Below are 12251 nucleotides of genomic sequence, written 5' to 3'. Positions count from 1 at the left end.
TTTAATCCCATTTGCAAATAAATGCTCTTACCTCTTCCTCCCCGTAAGTGAAATTTTCGTATCTAGATTTGGCTCTTCTTTTCACCTCCCTGCTGAAGTTCTTGTACTCTGGACTCGTGGGTTTACGTAAGGTCACCGTCATTAACGCTTCATAAGCCTTCTTTGCCTTTTCATTACGTTCTTGTGTGTCATTTTCTCTGTACCAAGGTTTTGTGCTCTCATTTTTGCTGTAATTTAAAAACATAAGATCATAAGCAACTATCCACTATCTACTATAAGTGACTATCATACGGTTGTACGATTAGCGCACTCACCTTTCTCAAAGATGATCCGGGTTCGACTCCCGGCATTGGCGTTTGTGAGTTTGATTTGTTGTCACTAAGCCGGACAAGTGGATTTCCTCCGGGTACTCAGCCCCCCCCCCACCCAACAAAAACAACAAAATCTCGCGCACCATCGTGCTAACGAGAGTAAGCATGAGATAATGAAATTTTCTGCACACTTGTTGTAATGTACATACTGTTTAAACTTGACCAACGTGCGATCGATATAATGTCTTAAGATTAAGAATTTTGGTTAAAATTGCATTTAAGTCACTAATATCGAAATAAATAATGTTACCACTTAACCACTTTACAATCGTTGACAAAACTGTTGCGCTATGCAAATATTTAACGGTATGCATGTTTACCGACAACGTGTCTGATGAAGCGATTGGTGATAAAAATCAAATTTAAACTTAGTTATTTTACAATAATTGTGAAACAAGTTAATACATATTTATTATCACGTGATATTATATACTCCAATAAAAATAAGTTTATATGTCCAGTCAATGTCATAGTGTGGTTATGTTTTGTAAAAGGCTAAAGGCAAGCTTTGAAACATTATATCAACTGTTCTCGTTGGCACGATGTTACGCGATAACATGGTCTTGTGTTGTGGTGAAAACCGGAGTACTCAGTGGACATCCACTCGTCCGACTTTGGCCCACGGTGACCCTAAACCGAACTCACATTGATTGAGGTGAACATACTTTAAAGTCATTGTGATGATTATAAATTTAAGGGGAAAACGCGAAAAGGTTTCATTGGCTTCCTTGTTTAAAGTCACTCAAAACATATTACTTATTCAATGGACCCATCCAACCCACTAGCCTTGTTACAAGTCTCAGATGTTTTTGGCCAAAGAGAGTGCAAACTCCCCCTCCCCCTCCCCCGCTACTGTTGACGAAGTTGACATCATGTGAAAAATACAGTCTAAGAGCATAAAGCCAAAACTATTCATGTCAATATTCCATATAACTGCTATGCAAAGATGACGCACATAGAGGGAAAGATCATTTATGGAAATTATGTGACATGGGTTTGCTGTTGAATAAGACACTGTTCTTTCAGCTCAAAAATGTTGATGTCAAAGAAAAGATGAATTGCGTTTTTAACATGAGAAAGTGATTAATGTTGAGGACCTTTTTATTCTTGTATACATATAGAAACCTTTTTAAAGCTGAACTCTCACAGATTGAACGTTTGGCAACTTTTTTAATTCCTGTCTTGGAACGAGCCAATTTTTGCGGTAATGCATGTAAAGCAGTCACATAAGACTGCTGACAAAAAAACAAGATCGCAGATTTTGATTTTGAAGTTCAAAAATTGATGCTTTATGCATTTTTCTTAAACCGTTAGTGAAAAAAATCCCATCTATTTACCTGCTGAAGAGGTCGATGCTGAAGAAGACATATTCCCCATTGTCGAAGTTCAACTCGTGGGCTTTGATCATGATTTCCCGGACTGAGTCGGCGGACGCACACAGTACAACAACTGGAAATAGAAAAAGGATAGCGGTTAATAATATTGATCATGAAACTGTAAGCGTGACGTACAGTGTCAGAATCCAAGCATGAATTGTTGATGAAGACATTATTGATAGCCCAAAAGCGACTGCCCGCAAGTTGACAAACAGCTTCAGCATATTATGACATGTTTGAACAATTTATATTTCGGTAAAAGATGTGTTATGTGATCCTTTAACACCGTTAACATTTTAAGACTTTTAAATGACACTATTTAAATGTCAAAAAATTGTCACGATAATCTTTACTTTGATTTGCAAAATCAAGTTAAAGCAATTAATTAGATAATTGAAATGCTTTAACGTGTAACGCTGAATATATTTCGAGAACATGAGGCAGGTTCTCTTAGACTGATCAGATTAAAGCCAATTTTACTGAAGCTTAGTATGACAATACAATGAAAACTACAGGGACGAGCCCAGTAGCATTATATAGCCGAACCCCGTTGGCTCGAACTATCTTGGCTCGAACTGGATGTAACGGACTGATTTCTTTATAATAAAGGTAAGCATTCCCGCTTGGCTCGATGTTTTCGAAGCTCGAGGTATTTTCGCCGGTCCCTGGGAGTTCGAGCCAACGAGGTTCGACTGTTGTATAAGGCAAAACATTTATTCAACGAGAGAATTCCACATACGTCTGTAAAGGCTTCGTAAATCCATGCATATAATTTTTCCAAAAAAAAAATGCTATGCATTAAATATGTATTTCTTCAAAAATACGTAAAATAAATTTAAATAAATAACACATTTTTTCATATACATTGATAACTCCGTATATCCACGGGTACGGGGATGGATATACGGAAGTCCGTACACATGGTTTTCCGTATACGTATTCGTGTACAGGTCCCGTACACGTTGGGTGTACGGGTCCGAACACGCCCGTATATTCAAGATGTACGGGACCGTTCTTTCCCGAATATTCAACCATTTTCCACAGTGCTAAGCCATACATACAGACCACATACCTAAATAAACAGTCGTACCACATATCTATCAAAAGTTTCTGTCAATTATCAAAACAAGTCAACATAACATCACAAACAATGAACCTCCTTCTAAATATAAACTGGAAAAAAACGTAAATGATTTAAAACAAAAACTAATAACTAGACTTTATGTCGGCAAATACAATTAACATGGAATGCAGCCTCATTCCACAATTTAATAATTTAGATTGTACTTAGCATTATTATTGAAAAATGGCAATTACATCAAATGCATAGTCTTGCTTCGTGAGAGGAACACTTTCAAACAGCTGTTATTTATCATACCACGGTGTCTGTAAATGTTGAGTACCGTTCTTTTCTTAAAGAGACACTCTTACCCCCACACAAGATTTACCACAATTAAGAATATTGTTTTAATATTCAAAAACAGATGAATACATGTCGAAAACAATGATGCTTATGAAGGACACCGAGCTTAATTTAAAAGAAATGTGCAGAAACACGGTATTGCTACCTTATGAGACGATAGTAGATCACAGTAAATATTTTAGCATTCACCAATCATGTAATATTTTTGCGTTTTCAGCTATTAAATACACGGTTACAATCTTGTTAATAGTAACTAATGTTTTCCATAAATGCTTTTGTTAATAAGTAGTTGAGGGTGCATCACTCAAAAGTTATGTTTGTTTTATGTATTGATTTTGATTTTGATGTATGTATTGATTTTAAATAAGAGTGTCACTTTAAACCCCAAAAACAACAAGAGTCTTCGTTTGTATGACGATCATAGTACTACATTGAAAAATACAGGGACAAACCCAGCGGTCAATACCACAAATATAAGACCAATTTAAAGACAATGGTCCAAAGGAGAACTAACTAGAGTCACAGACGTATACTTACCACCTACACAAATACAAACACCACAGGCAGACCATACGCGCAATAAAATAGCATAAAAAGAGATAAAAAATGGTATTACCGCCATTTGGACGGTCAGTGAAAGACGAGTTCACTAGAACACAAGTCTACTATGGGCTTGACGAGTTCACTAGAACACAAGTCTACTGTAAGCTTGACGAGTTCACTAGAACACAAGTCTACTGTGAGCTTGACGAGTTCACTAGAACACAAGTCTACTGTGGGCTTAAACTAGTTCACTAGAACACAAGTCTACTGTGGGCTTGACGAGTTCACTAGAACACAAGTCTACCGTGGGCTTGACGAGTTCACTAGAACACAAGTCTACTGTGCGCTTGACGAGTTCACTAGAATACAAGTCTACTGTGGGCTTGACGAGTTCACTAGAACACAAGTCTACTGTGGGCTTGACGAGTTCACTAGAACACAAGTCTACTGTGGGCTTGACGAGTTCACTAGAACACAAGTCTACTGTGGGCTTGACGAGTTCACTAGAACACAAGTCTATTGTGGGCTAAATCTAGTGTGTATGGCCCCAAACTCACATTGGTTCAAACATTTATCAATAATTGCAAAATAAACAAAATGATAACTTTGACAATAAGGAAACAAAACTGACAGTACGAACTATGTAACAAACGAAACGACCTTCTTTTCCAAGGCTTAATTTCAGAATGTGACCTTTGGTTTTGACATTCGAAGATATCCAAGGACACAATCATTATTAATTGTCTTTGCGATGTCGATAACATGTGATACATCTGACACCTGCATTGCAATAACAGCTTACTTGTCTAGACCAGATGTTTTCTTAATTATTATTGAAGTTCCAATTGATATATCCTCCAGATTTTTATCTTTAATTTTCGGAAAAGTCAGACGACAATATAACTATGCGTTTTGTGTCAAAATGCCCCAGACTACCTAACTAACAATGTATTGTGAGTTCTTGGTGATAGCTTATCAAATAAGAAATACATTCAGTAAATAGTGAAAAAATAGCGGATTTTTTTTCCGGTAATGGAAATGCAAATACATAAATCTTTCTTAAAATATCTGCATAATTTCTACAAAGCCTCAAGACAATGTTTTATGGGTAGTGCTGACTACTGACTGTCACAAAATCATATTAGTTTTATATTAAGACATTTCCGGAAAAAAATGCAAAAGGTTTTTGCTTAACAGTCTGATAAAATCTTCCATCGTAAAATTTGCTCATCTCCCAATTACAGCTATACATTTTGCAACATATATATGTATTATGCTTGCTTAATATTGAACCTCAAAACTAAATAACAGATGCCTTTTCTTTAACATGTTTTGTGTTGGTCATTCGAACAACTTTTGAACTGTGGAAGAACCTTTAGCGCGGACATTAAATTGGTGTTTGTAGTTTCATATTGGGCTTTATCTGTTGGTACTTTTACTCCTAATCAAATCTATTCAAGACGTCCAATGACAAACTATTTTTGACCCGTGTTATGTAAGACGTCCAATGTCCAGTTCCTCCCTATCCATGCTATTTAAGACGTCCGATGACCAGTCCCTCCCTATCCATGCATTTTAAGACGTCCAATGACCAGTCCCTCCTAACCCATGCTATTTAAGACGTCCAATGACCTGTCCCTCCTAACCCATGCTATTTAAGACGTCCGATGACCAATCCCTCCTTATCCATGCTGTTTAAGACGTCCAATGACCAATCCCTCCTAATCCATGCTATTTAAGACGTCATATAATCATTCCCTCCTAATCCATGCTATTTAAGACGTCAGATGATCAATCCCTCCTTATCCATGCTATTTAAGACGGCCAATGACCAATCCCTCCTAATCCATGCTATTAAAGACGTCCGATGACCAGTCCCTCCCTATCCATGCTATTTAAGACGTCCGAAGACCAATCCCTCCATTACCATGCTATTTAAGACGTTCAATGACAAATCCCTTCTAATCCATGTTATTTAAGAGGTCCAATGACCAATCCCTCCACATCCATGCTATTTAAGACGTTAAATGACCAATCCCTCCATATCCATGCTTTTGTCAGATGTCCAATGACAAATCCCTCCATATCCATGATATTAAAGACGTCCCATGACAAACCCCTCCTAATCCATGCTATTTAAGATGTCAGATGACCAATCCCTTCTAATCCATGTTATTTAAAACGCCCAATGACCAATCCCTCCTAATCCATGCTATTTAAGACGTCCAATGACCAATCCCTCCTAACCCATGCTATTTAAGACGTCCAATGACCAATCCCTCCTAACCCATGCTATTTAAGACGTCCAATGACCAGTCCCTCCTATTCCATGCTATTTATGACGTCCAATGACCAGTTCCTCCTAACCCATGCTATTTAAGACGTCCAATGACCAGTCCCTCCTTATCCATGCTATTTAAGACGGCCAATGACCAATCTCTCCTAATCCATGCTATTTAAGACGTCAGATAATCAGTCCCTCATAAATCCATGCTATTTAAGACGTCAGATGATCAATCCCTCCTTATCCATGCTATTTAAGACGGCCAATGACCAGTCCCTCCTAATCCATGCTATTTAAGACGTCCAATGACCAGTCCCTCCTAACCCATGCTATTTAAGACGGCCAATGACCAATCCCTCTTTATCCATGCTATTTAAGACGGCCAATGACCAATCCCTCCTAATCCATGCTATTTAAGACGTCAGATAATCATTCCCTCCTAATCCATGCTATTTAAGACGTCAGATGATCAATCCCTCCTTATTCATGCTATGACCAATCCCTCCTAATCCATGCTATTTAAGACGTCCGAAGACCAATCCCTCCTAATCCATGCTATTTAAGACGTTCAATGACCAATCCCTCCTAATCTATGCTATTTAAGACGTTCAATGATCAATCCCTCCTAATCCATGCTATTTAAGACGCCCAATGACCAATCCCTCCTAATCCATGCTATTTAAGACGCCCAGTGACCAATCCCTCCTAATCCATGCTATTTAAGACGCCCAATGACCAATCCCTCCTAATCCATGCTACTTAAGACGCCCAATGACCAATCCCTCCTAATCCATGCTACTTAAGACGCCCAATGACCAATCCCTCCTAATCCATGCTACTTAAGACGTCCAATGACCAATCCCTCCTAATCCATGCTACTTAAGACGCCCAATGACCAATCCCTCCTAATCCATGCTATTTAAGACGCCCAATGACCAATCCCTCCTAATCCATGCTATTTAAGACGCCCAATGACCAATCCCTCCTAATCCATGCTATTTAAGACGCCCAATGACCAATCCCTCCTAATCCATGCTATTTAAGACGTCCAATGACCAATCCCTCCTAATCCATGCTATTTAAGACGTCCAATGACCAATCCCTCCTAATCCATGCTATTTAAGACGCCCAATGACCAATCCCTCCTAATCCATGCTATTTAAGACGCCCAATGACCAATCCCTCCTAATCCATGCTATTTAAGACGCCCAATGACCAATCCCTCCTAATCCATGCTATTTAAGACGCCCAGTGACCAATCCCTCCTAATGCATGCTACTTAAGACGCCCAATGACCAATCCCTCCTAATCCATGCTACTTAAGACGCCCAATGACCAATCCCTCCTAATCCATGCTACTTAAGACGTCCAATGACCAATCCCTCCTAACCCATGCTACTTAAGACGTCCAATGACCAATCCCTCCTAATCCATGCTACTTAAGACGCCCAATGACCAATCCCTCCTAATCCATGCTACTTAAGACGCCCAATGACCAATCCCTCCTAATCCATGCTATTTAAGACGCCCAATGACCAATCCCTCCTAATCCATGCTATTTAAGACGCCCAATGACCAATCCCTCCTAATCCATGCTATTTAAGACGCCCAATGACCAATCCCTCCTGATCCATGCTATTTAAGACGCCCAATGACCAATCCCTCCTGATCCATGCTATTTAAGACGTCCAATGACCAATCCCTCCTAATCCATGCTATTTAATGACCAATCCCTCCTAATCCATGCTATTTAAGATGTCCAATGACCAGTCCCTCCTAACCCATGCTATTTAAGACGGCCAATGACTAATACCGATACAAACCAAACAATTTATTTACTATGATATGTATTACTAGGTGGTCGGTACTTAAGACCAAACTAAGAAGATCAATCGACGGTACTCTATGATATATATTCAAAAGTTGTGAACAAATCAAGGGCAGATAATCATTAAGACATGCAAATATTGAACAAATCGAGGGGTGAATGCGAAAAGGTTCTAAATGATATAAAATAAAGAAGAAAATAGAACCTTGCGATTGTACTGCATTACTAAATTATCTTCAAATAAAAATAAACATTTTACGCTATTTTTTTAATTCTTCAGGTTTGTTTTCATTGCGTGATTTTTTTTTATCTTGACAACCAACTGCAAGCCATCCAAATCATCACCCCTATGACACCCAGAAAAATAGTGCGAGAAAAATATCCCATATTTCAACCCAAAGCGGAATCATTGATTAAGTCGCCGATACAAAGCTCCAGACGTGATGTATTCTTCAACGTCCATCTACCAGAAAACATCGAGGTGATATATTTCATATTAATCATGTTACAGAATTCCTCGGCTTGTCATGGGACACTCTTGGGAGACACAGACGAAATGTCCATCATTCTTCAGGATGCACTGAGATGTGGGATTCCCCCTGTGGGCGTCATTGTCATCAGTGTAGAGCGACGAAGACGAGGCTTCAATCGAGTTCTAAGTAAGGTAGTCTTAGATGTAATGGTTAAAGATGCACTCTTACTCCCAAAAATAATTTACCCCAAATAATGATAATACAATTGTTCAAATATACCAAAAAAGATTAATTAACCTCGAAAACAATGGTTCTTATGATGGATAACGAGTTTTATTTGAAAGAAATGTGCATAAAACACGATATTTCTACCTTATTTGAAAACTTTCAGCACTTACCAATCATTTAATATTTTCGCAATTTCGGTTATTAATTACACTGTTACAATCTTGTTGTCAGTAATTGATATTTTCCATTAAAGCATAATTTAGTAAGTAGTTAAAGATTTATCACTGAAAATCCATGTTTGTTATATACATGTCTATGTATTGATTTTGAATAAGAGTGTCACTTTAATATTACGTTGCATCGTAGACTTATTTTCAAGGTTAATCTGGGTAAAGTAGTATCCGTTGCAATGGTCAATCTAACGTTTTGGCGTATACGAAAGTACAAGTTTTATTTGGGGAAAAAGTCTGAGTTATAATGGTTAATTATAGGTAGTATAAGTCGTAATACACAACGGTTATCTGGGTTATGTAGTCCTATGTAAGTTTCAACGGTTTCATATTTACACCTCAACTTCCATTCCTTAAATGAACTGCCTTTCGGCAATTGCGTTCATCAATCGATGAACGCAACATCTTCGGATATGTTCGGATCGTAATTCATTGCATAACAATATACATGAAAGCCATTGATCTTGTTATTGGTTGTATTGTGTCAGCACGTCCCGTAAAATATAGATCAACATTTTAGGAAGTGTTAGTTTATTATATTTTAAATATACTGGTGCCAGAAGTGATTCAATTTTTACGTTTTAAAGTGATTTCAAGTGGTTGATCTTTTCCCGCGTTATTGTGACGTCATTTGAAAAAAAATGTTTCCGGTTATAGTCGGGTCGTTCTATTTAAACAATGGGTAAGAACGGATTACTGAAAAGTTTTCTTAAATGAAATTAAATAGTTTTTTTAACAATTCTTGAATGAAATAATGAACTATTGGTGTAAATATAAGGAATGAATTGCGGGGTTGATGTCATTATCGGGGATATGAACGCAATTGGGTTGGTCAAAGTACGCGTGGAGTCCTTCGGACTCCACACACATTGACCAACCCAATTGCGTTCATACCCCGATAATGACATCAACCCCGCAATTCATTCCTTAGTTGAACGTGGTAACGTAGTCTCAGCTACAAGGGCTATCTGAGTGAGTTATGTGGCGATAACAAGTATATATCCTCGAAGTGATGGTTCACCTTCATACTTATGATAATAATTATCTACCATTGTCAATATCTCTCTCATTGTACATATTACTTTATTATTTAACTTAATATTACTAAGTCATACATAAACATTTGTATTTAACATTATTGAAACAACATTAATTCCTTCCCATATATTCGTTACTTCTTAAAGTTCGAAATCTATATATGGTAGGGTCTGGCTATGTTGAAGAAGAGCCTTTAATTGCTTGTTTTTCGGCAAGCCTTTTCTTACAGGTGCGCACTTCTAATTCCAAGCATCCTTAGAATATAATGTGTTTGTTTAGCTATTAACATGAAACTGAAATAAACAACGTTTAGTTAAATGTTGAGATATTCCTCTTTTCTGAACCTAATTTGTTTCTTGGAACTATAAATACATTTACCATGAACTAAATGAGCACCTCGAACAACTGGTAAATTTGCTAGCTTTTTTTCTAAATAAGTGCTATTATAACAAAACTATTGTATATTTCTTCCCAACATATTTCAAATGTATTTTTCGAATGTTTGTATTGTGGTATATATGTTCATTCCTATAATTGTCAAATCACTTACAGGTGGAAATAAAGTGTTTATATAGTAAAGAGAGGTCGAAAAAAAACAAAGGTTAACTGGGTATTGTGGTCTGAGTTGCAGTGCTTACTTAGAGTAAAGAAATCGGTCTAAAACTTCCAGTTCGAGCCAATGAGGAAATCGAGCCAAGCGAGTTCGAGCCAACAGGGTTCGACTGTATAAATATTTTTTTCAAAATTGGATATTCTGTCCGATAGGGTAAGAAAAGCACAAATTTTCTTAAGAATTCTCGAAGTGAAAAATATGTCGAACAATACAGAAATCGTTTGCTGTGGTGTTATTTAATTTAATTAAACTTTACAGCTATCAATCGAGATCCAAAGTCTAGTTTTTTATTCGTGGCACTTAAAGTTGATTGTTATTTCTCTATATATAGCAAAAATACATCATTAAATTAGAAGAAAATTAATTTAAGTCTTCGGTAGGCTGTCTGAATTGCTTTTTAAGTGCAAAATACAATCAAATTTGTCATTTTGGCGCTTTTTTTCTAATTTATTATTAGAAATACGAAATTGTTTTATCGCTGTAAAGAACGTTTTAGTATAACGGTAATATATTGCTTAATATAAACACCAAAGATCAGAAAATAGCATTTCCAAGAAACTTATTTATACTTCTTAATTTGAAATTACATTCAGCCACGTGCGTGAGGTTGACATTTGCATGCAATTACTTGATGTAATTACTTCAACTTTTGTACTTTGAAATTTTCATCCTTAATTTCCAATCTTGCTGTCGCTGCAATGCAGGTCCCTTTATATTTGGTTAATTAACTAAAAAAACGCAGACTTTATATTGAATGTTGATATCACAGAGAGCAATGTGATATTTTTTTATAACTTTTTAGCTATAGACAGGCTGGTTAATTCAAGTGCTGACTGTATGGGTTTGCTTTGAAAAAGATCAAAGAGCCCATGGCAACAATTACAGTTTAAGTATGAGTGCAATATGATATTACACCCAGCATGAGGGTTCATCTAAAATATTACTGATTAATAAGATCCTTATACGAGGCAAGAATATCATCATCATCATCATCATCATCATCATCATCATCATCATCATCATCATCATCATCATCATCATCATCATCATCATCATCATCATCATCATCACCACCACCATCATCATCTTCATCATCATCATCATCATCATCATCATCATCATCATCATCATCATCGCTATAGTAGGTGCAACGCTGTGTCTACTATATCGTGTCGGCTCAAGTGTTATCCTATATTTAAGAACCACATCGGTCTTATTAAGAATTTGTAGTCTTGGCAATCTTAAATTATCATTATGAAATAACTAAATCCAATTCTACAAAATAGGCAAACAAGCATTATTTTTAAAAGGGTCAGCCATAAAATATGTAAACCCTTTAAATAGAAAAGCCGGTCGTTTACGACAGTGATCAGTAAATACTGGAGACGCACGATCATTTAACAGGCATAATAAATATTTCATTCAATTTAATAAAAGTTATGTTTTTATTGTATTTAATCAACAGATTGGTTAAAAGGTCGTGTATTCCTTTGAAACATTTATACATGACCACCTGGTGCTTACATTTAACTCCTACGTGTTTTAGAATCTATATCTATATAGCAAAACATTAAACATATTTCTGCGCATGCGTTCCGTCAAGGACAAATTTGAACAGTTGATGCGTTGTGGGAGTTTGAATCAATTTAGTATCAAATATGTTTCATATTATTAAAATTAAAAATCACGATAGTTGCATCTTATAAAAGACATTCGATATTCTATGGCCAATCCCATTATCAAGTTGCTTCGAACTATTATGTAATAAAATACATGTAGTTGTGAATGTTATTCAATTTAAATAGAGCTGACGTGCGTGATACGGCTAAGGATTTTATTCTTTT

General features: G+C 36.6%; 1 protein-coding gene across 4 annotated transcripts in view; it reads right to left on the bottom strand.

The window, feature by feature from the left end:
• LOC128221872 (atrial natriuretic peptide receptor 1-like) overlaps positions 1-12251 on the bottom strand; it is a 355937-nt gene that overhangs the window by 78170 nt on the left and 265516 nt on the right. For all 4 annotated transcript variants that reach the window (XM_052930497.1, XM_052930496.1, XM_052930499.1 and 1 more), the window contains 2 exons: positions 1709-1820; positions 32-227 (listed from right to left, as the gene is read on the bottom strand). In XM_052930497.1, coding sequence (XP_052786457.1) covers positions 32-227; positions 1709-1820 — 308 coding nt within the window. The remainder of the gene's footprint in view (positions 1-31; positions 228-1708; positions 1821-12251) is intronic.

Source organism: Mya arenaria, chromosome 16, assembly GCF_026914265.1.
Source record: "Mya arenaria isolate MELC-2E11 chromosome 16, ASM2691426v1".
NCBI classification, from domain to species: Eukaryota; Metazoa; Mollusca; class Bivalvia; order Myida; family Myidae; genus Mya; species Mya arenaria.
This window is presented reverse-complemented; position numbering and strand designations above follow the sequence as displayed.